Source organism: Pelobates fuscus, chromosome 7, assembly GCF_036172605.1.
Source record: "Pelobates fuscus isolate aPelFus1 chromosome 7, aPelFus1.pri, whole genome shotgun sequence".
Lineage (NCBI taxonomy): Eukaryota > Metazoa > Chordata > Amphibia > Anura > Pelobatidae > Pelobates > Pelobates fuscus.
The window spans coordinates 23,310,998-23,337,753 of record NC_086323.1 but is presented as its reverse complement, the minus strand read 5'-3'; the positions used below and the strand labels follow the sequence as shown (position 1 = coordinate 23,337,753).

At 41.2% G+C, this 26,756-nt stretch overlaps 1 protein-coding gene across 1 annotated transcript in view; it reads left to right on the top strand.

The window, feature by feature from the left end:
* The window catches only part of AGBL4 (AGBL carboxypeptidase 4), a 1,519,087-nt gene that overhangs the window by 1,224,549 nt on the left and 267,782 nt on the right, over positions 1–26,756 (top strand). Inside the window, exon 8 of the mRNA XM_063427788.1 lies at positions 14,109–14,223. Coding sequence (XP_063283858.1) covers positions 14,109–14,223 — 115 coding nt within the window. The remainder of the gene's footprint in view (positions 1–14,108; positions 14,224–26,756) is intronic.

Genomic DNA, 26,756 nt, shown 5'->3' with positions numbered 1-26,756 from the left:
CCCACTTCGGAGCCCGAAAATTGGTGCCAACTGGAGGCTAACCGCAGCCATCAACCCATACCAGTGACTACAACGATCCCTAGCCACAGGGGTACGAGGGGATACCGTCCAAGAGCCCGCCCGGTGCCGACAGTAACCCGACAAGGGCCCGAAGCCCGCTGGAGCTTGAGCCGGGACGATCGTCTCGCTCCCCCCCCCCCCTTAGGACCGGAGGGGTCATCCCTGTCTACACGGGCAGCTGATACCACACCAACTTGAGCCCAAACAGCCACCCTGTTGTGAAACAATCACCGGGCTGCACTCCACAAGATGGACGTTGCACGCCAGCCACGTGCGAGATACACCAGCATGATCGGGCTGATCGCGAGGGAGATTACCCAACACCATCAGACCATGAAAGCCTGCCTCATGGCTGTGTCGGCAGATTACACAGGGCATACCACGCCGTGGAAAGTAAAGAAATGGAAGAGGGAAGCCAGGCGCTGCCATGATGGACCAGCCTTCAGCGTCGACGCAACCCATGCACTGGGAAAAATCCTGACCGCCACATGGCAAAGCAGCATGGAGGGGGTCAAACTGGCACATACCTACCTGAACGGCGTATTGCACGAGGAATCTCATCACGGTATGACCTCCAAGGGCAGCAAGACCAGTCACAGCAATGAGGACTAGACCTGTTCAGACCACAGGAAGCATTGTCCCGGCGAGTGTGGTGGCTGAAGTGCAGTGGGGCATTCTGTTCATCTTGTATGGACTCAAGTACCACAAAGACATTCCTCCCTCTAAGGGCATCAGCTGAGCAGGCTAGGCCCCTCACATACAGGAAAATATATTTTAATATATGATAGAGTTTGATCTCCTGTCCCACAGTTAACCTATCACAAAATATGCTAGGGTCCAGACTCTTATGCCCTAATTAATTTTGATCACACTGGTTTATACCTTCTGTACACAGTTCAAGTATACAGCATGTTGCACCCTTTCTTAGTTTAATATGATGGAGCTGTGTTTCTCATGTTCTTTCTTTATTACTTGCCTTCTCATTTATTCTATGTCTTGTGAAAAAAAGAAAAAAAAGGTGCAGTACCCTAGACATTTACATCTCTACTTTACTAATGTTGAATACACTGCACGCTTGTAAGTTAAATTCTGCACTGCAAAAATAAAGAATTACATAAAAAATATGTTTTTTCTAGATTTCCTTTCAATTCCTCATAATTCACTGATGACTACGTGATCATCTGCATTATCTGTGCTTTTGGTTACAATGAGAGACAACTCACTAACAAAGTTTAGACCAAAAAAGTCAATTATGAAAAATTCTCCAGCGCATTTTACTATTTTGGAGCTAAAGACCCTTGCTTAACTCCTATAATTCTCAACCAGCCAGCCTGACCTTCAGTTTTGTGTTTTCCTGCGTTGCCTATTGACCGAAACAAGAGCCAGGTCTATTATTAGAATTTCTGGGCCACACACCGTACTGCTGCTGGCAGATTTCTAGGAGCAAACCAAACGAGAATGGTATTCATTCACAGACAACCTGCTGTTATCTCAGAAGAGTATTTTAATAATTCCCTTTATAATGCTGATTCATTACTCCTCTATCTTGAGCTTCTAACTGAATTTAAAAATTAAATCTATGGTTAGCTGGACCATTCATGACAGGCTTCCAACAGTCCCGATTTCAACGTGACAGTCCCTGCAGTACTCCCTGCATGATCCGTCCTCCAGCTATTCGCATTAGTGGCCCACCTCTCTCTAGTGACAACATTACCGACCTGGCTGTTGTACCACCAGAAATGGCAGCCTTATATCTGAAGAGTAGAACTGTCAGTGGGAAGGCTAATGGACCAAGCACACAACACAACTGTGTATTGTCTCGGGCAATGTAGGCTACAAGTTATTATTATGATATTTATATACAAGTAGAGGTTCCCCACATGTTACACAGTATGCAAAGGCACTGGGGATTCCGAGGCCTGGGTTTAAGTACACATAGATTGCTGAGGTCTGGCACTTGAGTACTGGGATAATTAGCAACATCTGAGATGCACAAGTACAGAAGGTGGAGGCATATCTACTACATATTTAACATTAAGAACTGGGCAGCAATTGAAGCCTCTCCTTGAAGCCGGTTTCTGCGTGGAGCTCCGTGGTTGGTTAAAGAATGTTGGAAAGAAATGCAGAATATTTTCGGTGCAATTTAGTGGGCATCATCCATTTACTCACCCAGATGACTAGCAGATATATTCTAATACAAGGTGAACATACATTGAATATTCTGTTTTTGTTTTTTTTCATATACCGTAATCCATAATAAATAATTATTTTTTCACACTTTTTCCCCACTTTTTGAAATACTGTATAATGCTATTTATGTTCTTCCCGGGCCCAATGTATAAGCACAAACATCTGCTCTAAGATACAATTTTGTTTAGACTTAAGACAGTGATGACTAAGAATGGATGACTTGTGTTGGCCCATAGTGTACACAACACATTACCAAGCAGGCTGTGCTGCTTTCTCCAGTACCCATCTAATTGGCAGACCAATTAATCCGTTCATCTGTGAGAAGGTAATATATTGCGCTAACTACCTTCCATTTGCAGAAACCATTCTCCGAGGTAACATAATCGTGGTCTTGTTTATATCATGCCCCGATACACACTACAACGCCTCGACACTATCAAAGGTCAATTAGTGGACAAATTAAGCTATTATTAGCCTCTAATGAGGGTGGCTGGCATCATTATCCTTCCTGCTTACCAGCAAACTGTTATTTTTATATGAGGACCGACTAATAAATCAGTGCATCTGCTGAACCTCGGTGTCTGCATTGTGCAAAGGACATTAAATGGACAATAACAGCTGCCAGATTCCTAACCTTAGAAACACAGGGAAACGGACGCGTTCCTCGCTGATTACAGACGATGGAAGAGGTTATTTGGATGGATTGACTATCACAAGATGAGGCGTATTAGAAGATACTTTTCTGAAACATTTTTATACATTTTGTATTGTACATAATCTGGTTTAAAGTACAAACCTCATCGTTTACAATGCTGTTTTTATCCAACTGTCAGATTTTTTTTTTTTTTACTTTATAGCTACATATTTTGTGGTCATTTGAGCTTATATTAAAAAATGGTAGTTTTATTTTATAGATAAATGTATAGTGTACATTAGTGTATAGATAATAAAGCATTAGACTCGTGAAGACTCCTGAATTCTTCAGAAATTACAGCTAAAACACATTTCTTCTGCACGAAAAAAAAAAAAGGGTTTTGTAATGCTATTTTCAGCAGGCCTTGGGACGATGCTCGCCTTGGCTGCTCTGAGAATAAGAGAATTTAGGAAGCATATTCACTAAGGAGAGGATGTGAACTGGAGTGGCAAAATAACTTTCTAAGGACTTTCCTTAGGAGTTTCTAAGGATTTGCTGTTCATATTTACTAAAGCTGAATTTGTTGAAATTTTGTTATTTTAATTGAATGAACAGTTCATTTGGTACAATTTAGTGTCTGTTGAAATATCAATAAACGTCTAAATCCTGGCTTTATACTGGAACTTGAAACAAAATGCTCACCTACAAGTCTCCACATAATGCTGCTCCAACCTACCTATCCTCCCTAATACACAAATATGTCCCATCTAGGCCCATGCTCTCTGCTGGAGACCTGCGTCTGTCCTCTGTCCGTACTCCCACCTCTCATGCTTGTCTTCAAGACTTCTCTAGGGCTTGCAATGTTCCTGTCTAACTCCCTTTCCCTCTCCAGTAGACTTTCACCCAGTCTCCACTCCTTCAAAAAAATAATTGAAAACTCACTTCTTCAGAAAAGCGTATCAATTAAACTGTTAACAGCTTTCCTTCCCTGCACCCTGATTTCTCTCCTGCAACTGTCAAAAATAACCTACTAAGCCCTCAGTGAATACTTTTCTAGCAACCTACTTTGATACCCTACCCTTACCTTTTTTGTCACTATACCCGACTCCCTCTAGCATGTAAGCTCACTGAGCAGGCCCTCAATCCCTCTGTTACCGTGTCACTATACCCCACTCCCTCTAGCATGTAAACTCACTGAGCAGGCCCTCAATCCCTCTGTTACTGTGTCACTATACCCCACTCCCTCTAGCATGTTAACTCACTGAGCAGGGCCTCAATCCCTCTGTTACTGTGTCACTATTCCCAACTCCCTCTAACATGTAAGCTCATTGAGCAGGGCCCTCAATCCCTCTGTTACTGTGTCACTATACCCCACTCCCTCTAGCATGTAAACTCACTGAACAGGGCCTCAATCCCTCTGTTAATGTGTCACTATACCGCACTCCCTCTAACATGTAAACTCACTGAGCAGGACCCTCAATCCCTCTGTTACTGTGTCACTATACCCCACTCCCTCTAACATGTAAGCTCATTGAGCAGGCCCTCAATCCCTCTGTTACTGTGTCACTATACCGCACTCCCTCTAACATGTAAACTCACTGAGCAGGACCCTCAATCCCTCTGTTACTGTGTCATTATACCCCACTCCCTCTAGCATGTAAGCTCACTGAGCAGGGCCCTCAATCCCTCTGTTACAGTGTCATTATACCCCACTCCCTCTAACATGTAAACTCACTGAGCAGGACCCTCAATCCCTCTGTTACAGTGTCACTATACCCTGCTCCCTCTAGCATGTAAACTCACTGAGCAGGGCCTCAATCCCTCTGTTACTGTGTCACTATACCCCACTCCCTCTAGCATGTAAGCTCACTGAGCAGGGCCCTCAATCCCTCTGTTACTGTGTCACTATACCCCACTCCCTCTAACATGTAAACTCACTGAGCAGAGCCCTCAATCCCTCTGTTACTGTGTCACTATACCCCACTCCATCTAACATGTAAACTCACTGAGCAGGGCCCTCAATCCCTCTGTTACTGTGTCACTATACCCCACTCCCTCTAACATGTAAACTCACTGAGCAGGGCCCTCAATCCCTCTGTTACTGTGTCACTATACCCCACTCCCTCTAGCATGTAAACTCACTGAGCAGGCTCTCAATCCCTCTGCTACTGTGTCACCATACCCAACTCCCTCTAACATGTAAACTCACTGAGCAGGCCCTCAATCCCTCTGTTACTGTGTCACTATACCCCACTCCCTCTAGCATGTAAGCTCACTGAGCAGGGCCCTCAATCCCTCTGTTACTGTGTCACTATACCCCACTCCCTCTAACATGTAAACTCACTGAGCAGAGCCCTCAATCCCTCTGTTACTGTGTCACTATACCCCACTCCATCTAACATGTAAACTCACTGAGCAGGGCCCTCAATCCCTCTGTTACTGTGTCACTATACCCCACTCCCTCTAGCATGTAAACTCACTGAGCAGGCTCTCAATCCCTCTGCTACTGTGTCACCATACCCAACTCCCTCTAACATGTAAACTCACTGAGCAGGCCCTCAATCCCTCTGTTACTGTGTCACTATACCCCACTCCCTCTAACATGTATACTCACTGAGCAGGCCCTCAATCCCTCTGTTACTGTGTCACTATACCCCACTACCTCTAACATGTAAACTCACTAAGCAGGGCCCTCAATCCCTCTGTTACTGTGTCACTATACCCCACTCCCTCTAACATGTTAACTCACTGAGCAGGGCCCTCAATCCCTCTGTTACTGTCACTATACCCCACTCCCTCTAACATGTAAACTCACTGAGCAGGGCCCTCAATCCCTCTGTTACTGTGTCACTATACCCCACTCCCTCTAACATGTAAACTCACTGAGCAGGCCTTCAATCCCTCTGTTACTGTGTCACTATACCCCACTCCCTCTAACATGTAAACTCACTGAGCAGGGCCCTCAATCCCTCTGTTACTGTCACTATACCCCACTCCAGTGGCGTACACATGACCCATGGGGCCCCGGTGCGAAAATTGATCCGTGGGCCCCCCCCTCGCGCTTACTCTGCGCGGGCCGGGGCAGCAACACATGGCGGCGGGCACCTGGTCGCAGGGGTTGCGACCGCGGTATGTACGCCACTGCATGCAGATGCACACACACTTAAAGGACCACTACAGACACCCAGATCACATCAGCTCAATGAAGTGGTCTGGGTGTCAGGTCCCTCTAGTTTTAACCCTGCAGCTGAAAGCATAGCAGTTTCAGAGAAACTGTTATGTTTCACTGAGGGTTAATCCAGCCTCTAGTGACTGTCTCACTGACAGCCGCTAGAGGCGCTTCCGCCATTTTAAGACACTGAACGTCCATAGGAAAGCATTGAGTAATGCTTTCCTATGGGCGGTTTGAATGCGTGCGCGGCTCTTGCCGTGCATGCGCATTCGGAGCTGAGAGGCGGAGGGATCCCCAGCGCCATGGGAGTCCGGCGCTGGAGAAAGGTAAGTGCTGAAGACACACACACACTCTCACATGCATACACACTAGCTAACAGACACACACATTTACTGACAAAGACACACTCAGCGGCAGACATACATACACACTCACTTACAAAACATACACTCTCACTGACAAACACACACTCACTAACAGACATCAAACAGACTCATTAACACACACACACTCAGTAACAGACACACACAGTAACACACTCACTGACACTCACTAGCAGACACACACTCTAACACAAACACCAACACTCACACTAACACACACACACACACACTAACGCTCACACACACTAACACACACGCACGCTCACACACACACTAACACACACACACACTAACGCTCACACACACTAACACACACGCACGCTCACACACACACTAACACTCACACACACACACACACTAACACTCACTCACACACACACTAACACACACACACTAACACTCACACACTAACACACTCACACACACACACACTAACACTCACACACACACACACACTAACACTCACACACACTTACACTTACACATGTTTTTTTTTTAATTCAATCCCCCCAGCCTCCTTACCTTTTGGAGTGCTGAGGGGATTCCCTGGGGTCCAGTGGTGCTGCTGGGCTCCTGGGGGGGCCGGTCACCCGGCGGGCTGGCTGGTCCTGCGGGCGCGCGAGGGAGCACTCTCCCCTGAGTGCTTCCTCTTCAGCTCCCTCGCGCGCCGCGTACTGATACCGGCGCCGGAAGATGACATCATCTTCCGGCTCCGGTATCAGTGCGGTGCGCGAGGGAGCTGAAGAGGAAGCACTCAGGGGAGAGTGCTCCCTCGCGCACCCGCCGGCCGCCGGGTGTAAGCAGGGCCAGCCTCGGGGGGCCCGGAGGTGGCCGGCTCCTGGGCCCCCCAGGAGAAGAGGCTGGCCCAGAGCGTACATACCGGGTCGCAGGGGCGGCCGGGCCCCCTGGTGGGCCGGGCCCGGTCGCAGCCGCGACCCCTGCGACCCTGGTATGTACGCCACTGCCCCACTCCCTCTAACATGTAAGCTCACTGAGCAGGGCCCCCAATCCCTCTGTTACTGTGTCACTATACCCCACTACCTCTAACATGTAAACTCACTGAGCAGGACCCTCAATCCCTCTGTTCCTGTGTGTCCAACTTGTCTGGTTACAAATACGTGTCTATTAGTTGTACAGCGCTGCGGACTTTGATGGCGCTATATAAATCATAAAATAATAATAATAATAATAAATGACAAACAAGGGTGTGCTCCGAGAATGATCCTTTTTTTTTCAAGGTTATAGTGAACATGTAAGAAAATAAATAAATAAGCCATAGTATGTCAATCAATAAAGTAGCATATATCATTAAAACTTAGTGTTTCTTTAAAACAAAACATTTACCTATATTTCTAAATATCAGAAATATAAATACTGTCACTGTAAAGGGATAATTAGGATGCAGCATTAAATATACAAATGTTTAATATAACCATATATGCATAGATTTGAATATCCACATAGTAAGAATATAAATAAATTGAAGAATAAAAAATTCCCCCAGTATTAAGTGAATTAAGGATTGTGGCTGATATTCAATACCCACTTGATATAACCTTTATAAAACTACCGGGAGGCCAAATCCTGCTTTAACCTCTTAAGGACACATGACATGTCTGACATGTCATGATTCCCTTTTATTCCAGAAGTTTGGTCCTTAAGGGGTTAAAGGAACACCACAGTGCTAGGAATATTAACCTGCATACCCAGCACTACAGGCTACAGCTCCTTCTCCCCCTCGCATCCCCCATACTGTAAGGGTTAAAAACATGTTTGGTGCTGGGTCTCCTCTGATGTCACCCGACGGGGTGGCTAATCCGCATTAGAAAGGTTTACTTTTACTGATGCAAGATGTCCTCTTGCAGAGTGACAAAAAGTCCCTTAGCAAGCAAGAAATGCTTCTAGTGTCTGTCTGATTGACAGCCACTAGAGGCAGTCTTAACACAGCAATGCAATTATTGCAGTTTCTCATAAGCTACAATAATTAACATTGCAGGGTTAAGGGGACAGGGTCACTGCACCCAGACCACTTCAATGAGATTAAATGGTCTGGGTGCCTAAAGTTACCCTGTAGCGGAGCTCCCTGCACCCCAGCTGGGTACCTCTGCCCAGGATTGCTCCCTAGCAAGAACCGCGGAAAGCCTCAGCGCTTCTGCCCCACATGCCGTGGCTTGATGCGGGTTCTCCTTGATCCTCTCCGTACTGGAACAGGGTATGGGACTAGCTCTATTCCCTCCCAGGGACTGGGCAATACACAGTCCTGAGAGCTCTAGTACTTACAAGGACTTTCCCCGCCAAATCCTTCACAAGCTGGAACAAGGTGCTGGGCAGTGATTAGCCCTTTCCCATCCCAGTAACTACACAACACATAGTTCTGGGAATACAACTGATTTAAATGAGCCAAACTCTGCCTTTTATGCACAGACCCCAGCAAGGGGAGATAATTGAGTTAAAGACCAGTAAGCTAATTATCTCCCAGGAACAGAGAGCCCAACACAAAATATAAAAACATAAAATTACCCCAAAACATAGTAAAAACATACAATAACCCCACATATCATACATCCCCAAATAGCGCTGATCTGAGCGCCCAAGTTGTACAAATAGCGCTCAGATACATGCAGTGTAGGGGAAATGCCATTGTGTTAAAGTTCTGGCCGGCCGCACACATGGTCCTATGCCAAAAAAAGGTCCAGAGCGTTTGGTGCTTTTGCAGGTCAACTTTTGGGAGCATCTAGGTCCAAATACGGGGTGCTCCACCTGACTCTCAGGTATTATTTGATCCCCTTAGTCTCAGACACCTTCCCTCCAAAAATCACTCTTCTGGTGGGTTGCAAAGTGGTTCAAAGTTGTCTGGGAACCGCACGGTCACCTCATGCCGAAAACAGTTTCATAGTTCCATAGTCCAGAGTTGACCGGTGACCCACAAAGTCCTCTTGCCGAAATAGCATTTGCGGCTAAGTACCGCTGAGGAGCTAGCGTTTGGTTTCATTCAATGAAGCGAAAGTCCTGAACCAGGGGCACCCAGGAAAAGCTGCTAATGGTAACTCCCGAATGGTGTTTCCGACCTGGACCATAGTTGGTGGGCAGGAGGCCAGCTTCCACACGCCTCCAGGAGTTTGTGGCAAACATCGGTGGAAAGGAGCATTTGTCACAGTCCCTTTAATCTTTATCTAAAATCCCACAAGTTTGGAACATGTCCACTAAATAGCTGAGCAAGCAGATGTTGTTCATCTGTTGCTTTGTACCCTGAGCTGTGAGATGGGATATTAACATTATGAGAATAAAGGAGAACCTCTCTCTGGTCCCTCTTAATCCCCCACCACACATAAATTGGGGGGAGGTTAATAGAGGGTTAATAGAATAGAATGAATGAATGAATGAATGAATGAATCCTGCAAGCCCCACACATTGGTGGCAGTTGGGAGCAGAACAAAAAGTAGGACCTATCAATGGTCCCCAAACCCTTCTTAATGACATCTGGTGGGGGCAGAAATATAACAATGGGAGGACTTGCCATCACTCTCCCCCTATGCCTATTACAGTAAGTCGCCCTTAAAAAAGTCCTCTGTCTAATAGTGCCAGGGGACCTCTAGCCCACATGGCATTACTGCGTAAAATTCCTGTTCCACCCCATTGTGGACATAGAGTGAATCTTCAATAAGGTTTTACAGATTCATTAAAGGGTTAATACTGCTAGCTGTAGGAGAACACTAACCCCCACCGTACTCATGCTAGTGCTGCCAGTGGGGAAATATGGTAGTCATTTTTTTTTGCATCTGGATATGATGCTAAGGCAGTATTAGGGGCACAGGTTCATTCTGACGTTGATAACCCTTACAGGTTACTCACAGGTCTTGCTGTAACCAAAAAAACGTACAACGTGTATCGTGGTTTTTGCAATAAGATAGTTTCAAAATGCATTTCCTGTCTTTGGACAATTCCTCAGTGGCGAATTGCTACATTCCTGTCCTTCCTAGCATAATCTCAATATATACCCAACGTCTGCTTGGGACATTAAAATGAAAAGTTCTGTATATCATTATCCCTCCATTATATTTATAAGTGAGAGCACTGCCAAAAGTTACAGCATTCATATAAACTTTAACCTACCGTGTTGGCCAAAGCCAACTGAAATTTTATTTTGAGGGGTTTGAATAATTAAATGAAAAGTAGATTTGCAGCATTGTATCTGCTGCATTCAGCTCAAGATCCCAAAGTTATCCTCCTAACCTCCTCATTCTTTTAATTCCACCCCATGTGTCCTTATCGCACAAGCTGTAAGTTCACAAACCGATCATCCAACAACCTCTGGCAAATCTGAATGTAGTTACATGATAAAATGAGTGAATTGCTGATGAACGTACAGCTCAGACTGTCTAGATCTAATTACTCTGTTTTATTATTCATCATTGGTTCATTAATGTGACGATACATACAGATTTTCATTTTTAACGGGTTTCAAAGAGAAAATAAGAATTTTTTATTTTTTATTTTTTTTACATAATAGACCAGAAATGATCTATATCCTCTCACAGAGTGTTGCATTGTAATGAATCACTTCAGGAGAGGAGGGTGATTTTGTTTCAAGAAATAATCACAAAATTAAAAATGAGATCATTCAAACAAGTCTATCTGTGAAAATATTGTACTGCCATATTAATACCCCCAATGGCAAAGCAGTAGAATTTGTGACCGTGGTTGTGCCCATAACTCTCTGACTCTATTTATCGTACCGGGGACTGGTGAGTATATTGGGGACTTGTAATTATTTTTCTTATACACTTTGCTTCATATTGTATTGTCCAGTGCAACATTGCTTGTTTATAACTAGCGGTGTATTGGACAAATTCTCTAAATCAGCTGTGCTTCCAGTTTGGGTATTTCTGTTTTTTTTTCTCTAAAATAGGAAATACTCTTAGAATTCACTTTGAATGCTTTACAGTTCTCAATAAAAAGGACAGCATAGGCAACCAGACCCCTTCATCTCAACAAAAATGACCTGGGTGTCATGTCTCCTGCCATCCATCAGAAATATTTTGACTGCAGGGTTAATATAGCTCTAGTGGCTCTCACACTGACAGCCACTAGGGGCACTTCTGTCCCAATTGTTGAGTTAAACTCTGCTATTTTAATCACATGGTCTTCTAGAGACAATATGATTGGCACAGCACAGTGTTTTGCATCACATGCATACTAGCCTCCCAAATTCTATATGGGGTAACATTGGATTGGCTGAGATCATCTACACTGATGATCGTAGCCATATAGGTGGAGTGGCAGTAAGGAGACTAGCAGAGCCAGGACTGAAAGGTAAGTGATACTCAACCATCAAACACTCAGACAGAGGGGGCTGGGACCTATAGCATTAGGAATATGTTTGTAGTTCTAATGCTTTAGTGTTCTTTTAAGTGAATAGCAGTATAAGTGTTATACTATACATCTGTTAATTGGCAAAGTAATTGCATGTAAATATATACACAAATACATTCACACAGACATACTGACACACATACACTAACACACAGACATACATACACTAACATACATACACACATACACTAACATACAGACACACACAATTCTGTCCAGCTCTGCCTCGCAAACACCTACTCCAATGTAAACAGCTCTCTTTCTGTCTCTGCTCTCTCTTTCTGGCTTTCTGTATGTAATTTAACTAACCTGTGTAAGACACTACACCAAGCCTGTCAAAATCGCATGGACTTCTTTGCAGCCCGGTGAGCCACGAGTTTGAGACATGCTTAGTGTTAAAGCAGAGTAGGCACCTACTTTCTCAATATTTCAGGTGCCTACTCTGCTAATATTTACCCGGCCGTGGGGGAGAGGTCGCTGGAGGAGTTCAGTCTTCCTACTCCTTCCTACTACCTCGCACGTGCCGTCTGTAGTGATGCCGGATGCCGGAATATGATGTCATATTCCGGAACCTGGTATCACTAAATTGTGCACAAGGTAGCAGTGAGTAGCAGGAAGGAGATCTCCAGATGGAAGATCCCCACTGGATCCCAGGGAATGATGTGAGTGTGTGCAAGGATGGGCAAATGTGTGTGTGTGTGTGTCAGTGTGTGTCTGGGTATGTCTGTCAGTGAGTGAGTGTGTGTGAGTGTGTGTGTCTCTGTGTGTGTGTGTCTGTCAGTGAGTGACTGTGTGTGTCTGTATGTGTTTGTCTGTCAGTGAGTATGTTTGTGTCTGTGTGTGTCAATGAGTGTGTCTGTGTGTGTGTCAGTGAGTGTCTGTGTGTGTGTCGGTCAGTGTTGAGATGGCCGTGACTAGACAGTGGAATACCTGGAGGTGCACGGAGGCACGCAACGCCAAGTCACATTCCTATGTGACGTCGACATGCTCCATCTTCACAGGGTTTTAAGAAGTAGCCGGAGGATCTGCTTTGGCACAGGGTGCGGACGGCGCCATTTGGGGTATACCACAGGCCGGACTCCAGAGTCGCATACTGGCAGCGGCAATGTGAGTGGAGCTTGTTGCTAAGAGGGGGGTGCTGGGATTTAGTAGATGGGGTGCTTGTGATTTAGTAAGAGGGGGAGGATTGAGATTTAGTATATGGGGGTACTGGCATTTAGTATATGGGGGACTGGGATTTAGTAGAGGGGAGGAACTGGGATTTAGTAGAGGGGGGCTGGGATTTAGGAGAGGGGGGTGCTGTGGTTTAGTAGGGGGGAAGCTGGTGTATTTTTATACTGTACTTTTCAATATAAACCTGCGTTTCTATGAAAATTTAAGTGGGTTTTTTTTGTGGCCCACATAAACTTAAACCTTGTTTTTTGGCCTGTGCTAGACTTTGAGATAGATATGCTTACACTACACTGTTTGCCCGTGTCACCCAGAATTCTGCCATATAGATCAGAAAGAATGAGGATATTGGGACACAATCTTACAATGCAGCCAGGTTTAAATAATGAAAGGAAAATGGGTATACGTGTGTACAGAGAATTTGAACCAGTAAATAGTCAAATAAAATATAGATAATGTTGTTGTTACGTTGATTAATGCAAACTTCCTATTACGTTTTCAGTTTTCATTGCTAATTGCAGTTGGAGATATCAAAAGGCTTGTTGCAGGAGGCATTCCATATTTAATTATTATTTATCTATTATTGAATGTATACATTCTTTAACACATTTTTTTAGAATAGATAAAAGTGCTTTAGTCTTACCCTTAATCGTTTACCTACCAAGAGAGTGAAGATTTAGTCTTACCCTTAATCGTTTACCTACCAAGAGAGTGAAGATTTGTGTTAACGTTTATTTTGCATTGAAGCCACGCTCTCTTCTAACACACGCCACTGTTAGTAAAATCAAACGTCACAGTCAAACATTTTACAAGATAAAAACTATTTATTCTCAAAATGCTTTTATTTCCGACCCCTATTTCTGTAAAGAATGAACAAATAAATGAAAAAAAACAAAAACATAAACAAAATTGAGTAAATTCTTATGATTTTAGATTATTGTAATCCTTGAAAAACAATTTATACAGAAATTACTGTTTTATCCTGCATTCCTGTGCTGGCTATGTATTGAATAAATATTATTCTTGTTTTTTACTTAATCCAAAAATATTTGTTATTGAAGCTATTACAACATTTTGGTGTGTTGCCATTTAATTAACTTTTTTTTTTTTTTAATCCATCTCTTAGGTATCATTGATTTTCTTGTGAGTCAGCATCCAGTTGCAAAATGCCTGAGAGATTATTTTGTTTTCAAGATAGCACCCATGCTTAATCCAGATGGAGTCTACCTGGGCAATTACAGGTACAGCAATGACAAAATAGCCTTGGTATGATGACCAACCTTAAACATATTCATATTCCAAGCATGTGGTTTTCTGTTAAAGCTACACATTGCCACTATTACTTTGCCAGTAGTTTCACTGGATTCACGATCTCCATAAGGCACCTTCTCATGTCCACTTTTTGGACTCATACCTTCAGTTCACAATTACAGAACTTCATGATGGCTGCTTTATTTTTGTGAACTTCCTCCCTTGTCCTGTAAGCCTTTTCCCTAGTCTCCATCCTATTAGGATATCCAATCTCGTAGCATTCACCGTGCAATTCCTCTACTTTACCAGTCTGTCCAATCTCACCTTCTCAACTTCCACAGTTCATTTCATACTATTTCACTTTTCTATCCTACAGTCCCATCTTGTATCCTATAAATCTTACACATTCGTTTTGTTAGATGCAGTCTGCACACTGAGTGTCCTATCTTCCCTTCTGGATACATTGTTCCTTGCCTGTAGTGTATGTATTCCTGTAGATGAGGGCTAGTCAGCCTTTGGCACTCCAAATGTTGTGAATGTCATCTCCCATAATGCTCTTACCACCATAATGCTGGCAAAGCATCAAGGGATGTGTAGTGCACAATATCTGAAGTGATAAAGGTTGCCTATCCATGCATCTGATAGTAAGCTTGTCTTCCTTCATTTTACCTTAAATCGTTTGTCAAGGTTTATTTCTATGATTTGATTTGATTCATACTATACAGGGCTGCGGAAAATGTTAGTACTCCTCCATAAATATTTGTCACGTTCACATAGAGTTTGGAGGAGCTCAACTGCAGATTTCTGATTAATTAGATGTGAATGTGAGGAGTTGAGAAAATAAAGAGATGACAGTTCACCAGGGAGTTAACTGATACTGTGTCTTTAATAATCTTGATTGAATAAACACAGGTACTGTATCTTTAAATGGTTCAAGTTGTTTAGTGGATTCTTAGATTAATTTATACAATTGAATTGAAGCAATAATATGAAGGAAGCAATGTAGCTTTAACTTGCAGAGATTCGTTTTAGCTTAATTGATAGAAACATCTCATATGGAGGTAGAAAGGTAAATAATTAGGAATTACTCCTATAACGATAGGAGCATGTGTGAGCAGGCTGAGCTTGAGCTCAGTAGTCAGGGAAAGTTCGTATAATACAGCGAGGTAACTTAGCTTCCAGAGGAGTTGAAGTTGGTTCCAGAGTGCCTTCCGGAGAGGTTCCGCGGAGAGAGGTCGAGAGGAGTCAAGTGCTAGCCGTGGTCGAGGAAGGAGAAGGAGGTTAGTCGTTTACGAGTCCGGTTCGGTACACAGGTAAGTTTGAAGAGAAAAGTTGCAGCCGGTATGATTCCGCGGTACGCTGTTCATTAATCCAGCGTCTGTTGCCTGGCGCGGTCGCATTATGTAGCGCAATGAGACCGCGTCAGAGGGGGGTGTGGCTACAGTCCGTCAACCCGGAAGAGACAGGCAGTGCAAGTAACGGCCATGACAATATTAATAATAAAATTCCTCTCAATCATGGACCCAAACAAGTTCATTGTTACATGTGTTAACTGTATACATGAGTATCTCAACAGCAACAAAAAAGATTTGGAAACTTTCCCCCAGGAGCTGATAGGCAGAACATGATTAACCATATGCCTATCCTTGGAGGCCGTCTAGGCACAAGGAGTTAAACAGAGACCGGGAAGCATGAAATTGCTTGGAACCATTAATCATCCCTATGTGAAAAATATGTGTTAGAAGTTTGTTATAACTTTAACTTCCAGCAAAGCCAATACTCAGCCTTGCAAATATCCCCGATGAAGTTAGTTTACAGCTAAACCCTGCTCCGGGCCTTCTCAATCAAGGAATTAATTTTTTGACCTATGGAGACAAATTTGCAGAGTCGATTGCAGAAGCCCAAAAAACAATTATAAAAAGTGTCGAGTTTTTGCCCCTAAGAAATAACAAAATTCTGCCTAAAATAATCTTGACTTAATAGGAAAGCTTAATCATGAAGGAAACGAATAAAGATTATCAAGTAAAGCAAGTTTTATACTGTAGCTTTTTTTTTGGCAAAGTAAGTACAGCGTTTCTTCTCGTTAGTCCGGGAATAGCACACTTTCTGAGACCCATCAAGGGTTAATGACAAATCCTAAAGTGCATTTAATACGTTTAGATTTAACATAAGTGCTTAACAGTACAGAACAGCCTCTAAAGCCAAATCAGCTATGGATTATTCATTTCTTGCCTGAAAAGTAACAAATGACTTTTCCATTTCCGACCAAGAAATCTCATGGTCACTTTGCTTGAATTAGTTTACCAGAAGAAAGCATTTATCAAGCTGCAAATTCCCAAAGTCCCCACGTTTAATGTTTGTGAAAGTTCTGTAGGTGGGTAAAATGTGAATCTGAAACAATCCCACTATTCGCCGCAAATAACAATTCCAAAGTCATAGAACATTACAATATCTTATAATGGCCTTTTTTATTGAATAAAACACATTTTTGAAATAACACGCTTTTGGAGGTTGTTCCATTTATAAAAGTCTAAAACCTTTCACAATGCATTGTTTGACTTTATTTTTCATTTTATCTTTTATTTTTTTGTAATTCTTTATTTTTGCAGTGCGTAAAAGAATATGCATACTTTTGTTGAGACGATTGCTAGAAAATCCAAACAGTATTTGCAACACATCGCGTTGAGACAGTGAATCAGTGTAAACATTGCAATTACATCAAGATTGTTGCAACTCATAGTAATGTGACAGTCAGTAGGAGTAGGCTTCACAATTATTTTTGTATTAAAGACTAGCATATAAACGTGTTAGGTATGTCGTGTCTAGCATTATTATAGTACTAGTTATATCATTCTTGTTGGGTGAGGTTTGTCGTATAGTGTAGGTAACACCCTGCCTTCCTGTGTGCCTCGGCTGAAGGTGTGTGTGTCGGTTTGGTGAGGTTTTGTGGTCTCTGGTATCCTAGTAATTTGCAGGTTGCGCCGGTCTGGCGTGTTCTAGCGAGGGTACTGGCCGTATGGGTTTTAATCTGGTGCCTTCACCTACTTTCTGGGTGACCAGGGCAGGGTGTGCATGGGTTGGGCAGTATGCTGTTTAACTAACTATTGTCGACCCCTAACCAAAGGGGGTTATGTGGGGTGGTGGGGGGGGGGGGGGGGATTAAGGTGCTCGAGCTCGAGCTGCAAGGTTGGGAGGTGTTGCCTCCTAGACGTGCCTCAGGTGGCTACTTGTTCATGGTGTGATAGCTGAAATCAATAGAACAATTAGGTATAACAATGCATGCAGATAACATAAACAAAGGTAAACAAGAGTAAAGTATGGCTCTGTTGCTGCCACAATACTTAGGTACCTGCCTCCTTCCTCCTTTCCCTTTGAGGTGTGAATGGGACTGTCCTGCTAGGGTCCCAGGTGTGTGTGGGTGTGATGTTGTAGGTGACTTTATTTTTTTTACATTTTGTTTTTATTTGGGTACAAGTAGCAGACACAAGTACATCAATGAGCCTTGGGCGCCCATAACCCCGATGCCCTTTCTTGCACTACATTTGGTAGGTGCTAATCACTGCATACCGGGAACACCCCACAACACTTGAGAGATGGTCTCGCCCAGTTATGGAGCCATCACTATTTGGCCCTCGTCAAATTCACTCAGATCTTTTTACTTGCCAATTTTTCCTGCTTCGAACACATGAAATTCAAGAACTGACTGGTTACTTGCTGCCTATTATATCCCATTCCTTGGCAGGTATCATTGAGACAATATAATAAATGCTATTCACTTCACCCGTCAGTGATTTTAATGTTGTGGCTGATCAGTGTATTGTTTATAACTTTGTTCACAATTCTTTAGGGATTTTTTCCACTAACATTAAATTCTTGGGAACAGGAAATGTAATTGTAACAATAACAGTAAAATTCCTAATCTGTGATACATCTGAATTGGATGATTTTTTTTCCAAATCAGCTATTTTTACCCACATTTTGCACTTTGGTTTTCAATTTACTACATATTTAATGTTTAGTGAATGAACCATTTTTTTTAATGATCTAATTCTTGAACTGGAATTCATCTATTTCTTACTTTTGAATCTTCCTATCTATCGTGTTAATTTGAAGTAGGTGGCAATGAAAGAAATGTCTAATTAGTCCAATAAAGGTGTGAAAAATGTGCCTCACAAAGGGAGGAGGTCAGTACAAACTATTAACACCAACACGGATAAACCATTTAGGGATCTATTTACTGAACAGTGTGTTGACAAAAGATTGTCAGCTTGCTAAAGTACGTTTTCTTTCGTTTATAATCCCCAGAAAACTGAGCATGATATTATCCGGTTATTAGTAGTATCGCACTGGTGATATGAACGTAGCTGACCTTGCTGGATATTCTCAGGATTGACTGTTACTTTGAGAAATCAGTAGCGGTCCAAGTAATCCTTTGACTACTTTAACATTGGAGTATACATAACTAGTAAATGTAGGTAAAGTATACACAGAAATAAGAAATGTCCAAAAATAAATCACATGTGCAAATTAAAGGGACACTATAGTCACCAGAACAACTACAGCTTATTGAATTTGTTCTGGTGAGTAGAATCATTACCTTCAGGCTTTTTTGCTGTAAACACTGTCTTTTCAGAGAAAATGCAGTGTTTACATTACAGCCTAGTGATAACTTCACTGGCCACTCCTCAGATGGCTGTTAGAGATCCTTCCTGGGTCATGGCTGCCTAAAATGCATCCATACATTCAGTATCTCCCCCCTCTGCATGCAGACACTGAACTTTCCTCATAGAGATTCATTGATTCAATATAATTCCTTTCAACTATCTCCAACACCCTCACTGGAAGACTCGACGAGTGATATCCTTGGTGGGGATCATACCACCTACGCCTACATATATTGAGCAATATCCTATTTGCTCTTAACTTGTGAGTATACCTCCATTTTTTATCATGTTATTTAGTATTATCCAGAGAGCACTATTTTGTGTTTCTATCCTCTTTTTTTTTTAATATATCACCAACTAATTGAATACTGGCTTACTGCCATTGGAAAGGAGATATACCCTACTACCACTGGAGACCCCCTATTGAGGACATCCATATCGCTCTGAGTGTGGGAATTACATCACAGGCGCTGCTCCCAGATCCTACTATTAAGAATCCGACTTGTCCCATCTTGTAGGGTTCACCAGTGTCCATAGTGTGTCAATGCTATTACCTGGACAAGAGGACTAATTACCTGAGACAATTTTGACAAATAAACACGTTCACATATTTTCTTTCTCTTAAATTATCTAAAAGCTTATAATAGCTGAAAATAAGACTTACTAAGTTCATCAAAGTCTGCCTTTTATATATCTGTATTACTGCTGCTGATATAAAAGAAGGAGAAAATCCCAGTGTCAAGTGATTTCCAGTTTTGCCAGAACCCGGGAAATAATCGTTTGATTCCAAAATGGCAGACACGTTTTTCCTTGTTAGCAGCTGGTTATTCATTAGCCTTGTGCCGGTGAAGGCAATTAATGATAACATACTCTTGGTTTAGAGGAACATATAGGTCACTGTTATTTGGGCAAATACTGGAGTTTAAACTTCCAAGTCCACTTGAATAATTGGGTTCTAAAAACCCAAAATATCTGATCTCTCTATCAAGTTCTTGGTAGCACCACCATCACAAAGCTCGGTGTCTATATTATCTGTCAAGTTGCTTTCTGGAGTTTGGGGCGTCCAAGTCTTAAGACCCTTGAAACTAGAGTTGTGTCACTTTACCCCAGTCCCTCTATCGTGTAAGCTCATTGAGCAGGGCCCTTAATCCCTCTGTTCCTGGGACAACTGAGTTTATTCTTGACAAAGCTGTGATGATTATTTCTCTGGTTTATTTTTTTGCTATATTTTTTGTGTTGTTTTTGGAGACAATAAACTTTTTTGTTGTATCTACTGTTGCTGGTTTAAGTCTGATTATTGCCTCTATTTACTAAACTTTCCAAATGATTCAATACTGTTTGAATACCTTTCCAAATTATTTATCTACAGAAATCATCTTTAACGTCTATGGACATTTTTGTGGATACATATTGTTTTTTAAGTCTTTCTAACCATATTAAATCGTTTAGAAAGCTTATCAAATGCAGGTCTGTGTAGGGAAAAGTGACCATATTGCCTAATCCATCTGTGATTCAAAATATCTTTGAAAACTCACTGGAGTGTTGCAACTTGGTGCTTTCAACTAAACAGCATGGATTTTAATGTTTGCAAAACCTTTAAAGGAAGACTTAAACATGGAACCTCCTTATCTTGAGTTGAAAAGCCTTTAGATATATGCCACAGAGTGATACATCTCAACTCTAGTTTCAAGGGTCATTGACTGGCTGTATTTCAAGTACAGTCCTTTCTGAACACAGCTGGCCGAGTGAAACATTCTGATCCACTGATTAACTTACCTGTGCTCAAGCAGGGAAATGAATAATGTCAGACCAGCCTTCTCCCTCTTGAGAACTTGAATGCAGAAACACTGCAGGTGTGTAGAGTATTAGAAGTGAGCTACTGGAAGCATGAAGTGCCCTGTCTTTTGACATCCAACCTGTACCTATTATTACAAAGTGTTTGCTTTGAAGTTGGGGTCAGCCCTTTACAATCAGTTTTCCAAATACGACATCATTTGAAGAAAATGAAAAAACAAAAAAACAAAAAACATCATTTGAAGAAAATTAAAAAACATAAAACAAAAAAAAAAAAAAATAACGCATAGGATCAGATGAAAAAAAATGATGATGTTAGAATAGATAAGACGTATTTTAATGCAAGTCACACACATCTTTAAGGTAAAAAAATAACCGAGATCTGATATTTTCATCTTACTCAGATGACTCATGTAACAATACCCCATCTACAGAGCTTTCTGATTAAATATAGACAGATTAGCTCCATAATAAGAGAAGGCTCAAAGGCTTATGTTTGCCGGTATTCTATTTCTAGCCAGTTAGTTGCTGGTATATCACCTACAAAAAAAAGTGATTCTTTTTTTTCTTAATTTTAGTTTGTTTATACTGAACATGAATTTAGTTAAATAGTAAGCCAAGTGTGAAAGGATTTGAATCTTAAACTGCAACACAATAACCCTATCTATATTTCTCAGTTCATTGGTAACAAAGAAATAGTTAAGATTCTGGACTCACGGGGGACTGTTCGTCATATCCTGGATGAATTCATTGTAGAGCTGCCTAAAAGCTTGCAGATCTTGGAAAATTGACTTTATAAATATCTGCAGTACCAAGGATAGCCATCACTGGTCCAGTGCGACAGCCTTTTTGTTTTGAGACACTAGTGGATCATACGTGTGTAACAGTTACATTGTTCCAAAAAGATTTGCATTAAGATAGAACTTTATGACACTTATAGCAGAACATTGGTTTTTGTGAGATTCCATTTTCCATTTAATAGAACTTTTTTTTTTTGGTTTGCCAACAGAATGTATAACAGTGACCTCTACTGGTTGAAATGTAAATTACAGTAAAAGTAAATCAGCCTTCCCTGGTTCGTATTCAAGAAGCCTTTCCCATCTTTCTCTCTATCAAATGCTAGCAGTATTGTTTGTTTTATTTTTATGCCCACCTTCCTTCAGTAATCACCACTGCTATTGACTATTTACTACCAAATCTCAAGCAGTGTCTAATCCCTGAAATACTCAGGACCCTATCAAGTACCCAAGTGTACATGTTCAGCAGGTAACAGATTATCTAACATATCGGTATTGGGAATATAGGAAGCAGTCTTACCTCCTTATAATAAACAATAAGTTAAGGACTAGCAAGACATCATGGGAAAAGGTAGGTCTACAACCAATGGTGACCTACCATGTGACCACCCTGTATTAATGTAGAAATGTAATAAATATTTTATTGTGTATGGCAGTGAATTCATAGTGAACCGGTACTAGTATTATTAGAATATTAGCTCAACCTGTATCTCCGTTTTTCTTTACCTAATCCCATAATAATCCCCTAGACCCAGCACTTTAGGATAACTATGCTAGGTCACAGATATTCCCTAAAAAAAAAAAAAAGGGGTACTGCACCTACCGACACATATAAACAGTAAAGAAATGTCCCAGAACGTGCTTTTCAGCACAGTGTCATTTTATTTAAAAAAAAAAAAAAAAAAAAACCTTTTCTAGCAACCTACTTTTTATCCTACCCTTACCTTTTGTGTCACTATACCCCACTCCCTCTAGCATGTAAGCTCATTGAGCAGGGCCCTCAATCCCTCTGTCATTCTGAGTCCAACTCATCTGGTTATAAATACGTGTCTGTTAGTCCACCCATTGTACAGTGCTGCAGTGTTTGTTGGCGCTCCATAAATAATATTAATAATAATAATAATTAGAGTTTCCCCAGTGTAAAACCACAAGTAGCAATTTTTCAAACACAATTGTGGACTTTGTCAAATATGATGAATTCACATACCACAAGTGTCTAATCTCGTACAGAAGCCTTGCACAGGACATGTATCACAGAAACTACAAAGTGTATCCCAATGGCTTAACTAATGATATGAAGACAAAGCCCTTGGGAACTCACCACACTCTCACTTTAGGTATTTCAATAACTAACAATCTGCTTTAATTTCCATTTCTTTTGATATTGTAAAAGGGAGAGCTTTATATTAGACATGTCCTGCAGTTTGAACTCTTTGTGTTTAGAGTTTACCAGGGAATTTTCTGCCCTATTGCACCACAGGAGTCTGTATGGAAACCAGGAGAGACGGGACACTCAGACAGGGCAAGGGTCTGGACTGGTGACAAAGCTGGTAACTAATAGGTCAGGGCTGTTGGCAGACTTTCTGTAACAATATGTTTAGCACACACAGAACAACAATCAACATAGAATGATAAACAAAGGAGCACCAGGAAACTCAATGTGATACTGTAACATATTCATCCTCACATTGCGGTCAGCGGCCGTGCATCTGCATGAATGACACTTGCGGCATGTTAATGGACGCCGACTGCTGCGGATCCAAGGCTAATTATGCCCCCACGCTCGCTGACGTGATTGACGACGTCGGCATGCACGTGACGTCACACACGCACCGGGCACACACATTCTGGGGTCAAAGAGCGATCCCGGCCAATCAGAAAGATAAAGCAGGTATAAAAGCCTAGAATTACCTTTCCTCATTGCCCTGTCGTGGTTTCCCTAGTGGTTGTCCGAGAGTGTGTTCCTTATTCTAGTGATTCTGTTTTTTGACTTTGGCTTTGATTTTGACTTCCCTGTTTTCTGGTATCCCTGACCTCTGGCTTTCCTTTATCGTTGTGTCCCTTTCTGTGTCCCCTGACCTCGGCTATTACTCTGACTATTCTTTGGTATGTTAGTCCGGCCATTCTAAGGTCCAGTAATACGTTACCTATTAGTCTCCTGTGTTACACAGTTGTACGTGCTGGATCATACGGTAATCCTGACAGATACCAGTGGTATGATTCTATATGTAGCATAGGTACCAAATGTTTTAGAGTTGAATGTTGAATCAGGTGACCAGTCACTGGGCAAGATCTATTGAGGTGCAGCACATAAGTAAAATAATCGATGTATTCAGCCTCACGTGATAGGTCTTGGGCATGGGTGGGATTGGGTTGAGTATAATATGCCTAGAAACAAGGAGTATTTTATCCCAGAATGTGTTGCACCACACAAAAAAGGGGTAAAAGTAAAGTCTTCTTTTCTTATATTTCAGTTCTTCTGCTTTATAAACTCAACACCCACATAAATTGTTACTGTTGTTATTACTATTATTTGTGTCTGATACACAACTAATGCTATTACTGTAATAGAACTGGCCATATGTGATCAAATGTAATGGATTACATTGCATTTCTTTTTATACATTTCTGTGAGAAAATCAATAAAAAATAAAAAATATCATATTGGAAAAAAAAGAGCTAAAATGGTTATGATGACCTAATGGTACCCTAAAGCTAAATAAAACTTTAAATATTAAACTTGCCCCAAAGTGTACAAGATGCTTACCAGCATTCTGCACAAAAACACTAACCTTTAACCTTATTTTTTTCTTTGTTAGTTATGACTCAAGACTCTTTTCAATTCCTCTCATAATTCTAATCTGTTTCAAAACCTCAATGCCAAAAATGTTTAAATAAATGCAAACGGAATCAACCCATTTCCCCGTTATTTAAACAGAAGAACTTTGAGTATTCCAAAGAAAATCTTTTACAATATATATCATTGGTGACCTTTAATTGCCTTCAACGAGATTTTAATTGGAATATATTGATTAGGTAAATAACGGCATCTGAGAAGCCAATCAATAAAGCTTATTGCTCTTTAATAAACACACTAAGTGTTTTAATTACTATAACTCAAATTGATTGCAATTAATTTTGGTTATGTTAAGCTAATGAAATGCCCATAGAATTCTAATTAATAGGGTTGTGTTTTGGCAAAAGGTAACAAAGGAAGTGTTTTAAAAAAAAAAACAACAAAAAAAAATGTAAATTATAGTTTTAGATTATAAATAAATAAATCTTTCAATGTGACGGACAAATATTAGTAATAGCCAATGGTTACGTTACTCATAGACTTTTGTGCCTAACAGTTTATGGTCTAAATGGGCCACCCAGGTGTGTTCGGACTGTTTTAGCCTTCAGGGTTTGATCATCAAAATCCCAGCTTGGTCTGTGGTTGCAGATCTAGGACTTTCGAGATAGTCGGTGAACAATATAGTCTATAACTAACCAGTGATTTAAATAGCATGTGTAATATACTTCTGTAGAACATTCGTACAACTAATTTACCTTGATTCTGTATAACCCGAACAGCATGATAGAGTTCTGTGAACAAGAGATGTAGACTGTATATCATGACACCATCACCACTAATGACAAATTGAGTTTGTATTGAATGTCTCATCTCACTCTGCAATCACTTACCTTCCAGCATTCTCATCCCATAAAACAGGACAAGGGTGAACAGGTCAAAAGGCAATGGGTCAGTAATGTGAGCTGCGTTACTGGCAGTGCCAAAAGGTGACCAGTAAAAGGGGTGAGCCGTGATGGACCGTTCCAAAAAATAGTCCTGCCAATCTAGTGTGAATTTAAACCAGGCTGACTGCCAATCATGTTGGCTGGCCCCTATTAAAATTCCTTTTAAAGAAAATTCTGTGACAAATCTTTTTGGAGTATTTGCGATCTTCTTTTTAGTTTCACCTCCAACCCATATTTTTTAACTCCAGACTGGGAATAACTCATTTGTCAATGATTTTTATAGATAATGCATTTAAATATATACTTACAAATGAAATGATGTATATATTCCCACACATTACATAATATGCCCACTCTAAGAAGTATATTGGCCAGTCTGGAGCCTCTTATCCTGGTCTGTAACTGTTAACTATTGGCCATGTTTAACAACATGGCCAGGATTTAAAGAGTGATTAAAATACTTATCAGTTCTGCACAAAACAGGGGGGTCTCTGGGTCTTGTGGCTCATTTATCAGCTTTTCATTTATGAAAGCTACAAACCAAACTACAACTCCAATAAAACTTTGCTGGGATTTGCTGGGACAGACAATAATGTTATTAGATTCTGCAGCTTAGGAGAAAGGGACAGAGAGGGAGTTTTACACAGGTACAAAAATCTGTAAAAATAAATATTTAACAATAGGGGGAGGGCAGAGGAGCAGAATGTAAAACATGATTTTAGAGTTAAGTATATTTAATAAAGCTTTGCAGTTCAGTTTATAGTATAGAAGAGTGTCTCTCAAGATTTCAAAAGTTATTATTAAGCCATCTTGTCTGTATGCCATCAAAGGCAGACATTTTTCTTTGACAGAGAATCTTTCCGCACTTTGGGGCTTTGGGGGAAGCTGATTGGTCAAGCTCAGCACAGCTTTACTGATGTAAAACTCCATAATTTGGATTTTCAAAAGAAGAAAGATATAAAAAAACCATACTAGCTATATCATCACTGAGGAAATTAGACATAAGAGTATTCTATCAAAACAAGGACAGATGTTTGAGATGTTTAATCTAGTTATGTCCTCCGGTGCCAGGATATTGAGGTTTAACCTTGCATACTTGGAACTTCTTCAGCCTGACTCCTCATTGGTGGATATTAGATCTTATGGGAGTAGGTCTTGAATGAATACATTTGTAACGATCTTAGTCTCTCAGGACAGTATCTCAGCCTACTCTAGAACATCAGTGAGGTCCAGATTTACATCTCAATATCTCAGACAACAATAAAACAAGGTCAGTGCAGGGTATGTTTGTAGGACACAACTTATGAATGAACGCTAACATGGTGCAGTATGTTACGTGTTTCCACATTTCTGCTGTCTGTACAACATATCACAGATTGTCTGAAAAATGCAGATTTACATTTGCACTGTGTATTGCTATCGTTATGTGCATCTGGTACCGGTGTACGTAATATGTACCAAATCAACTGGTAGAATGCATCAACAACTAAATTGCCTTAGCAAAAGCACTTGAATAAATGAAGTGCT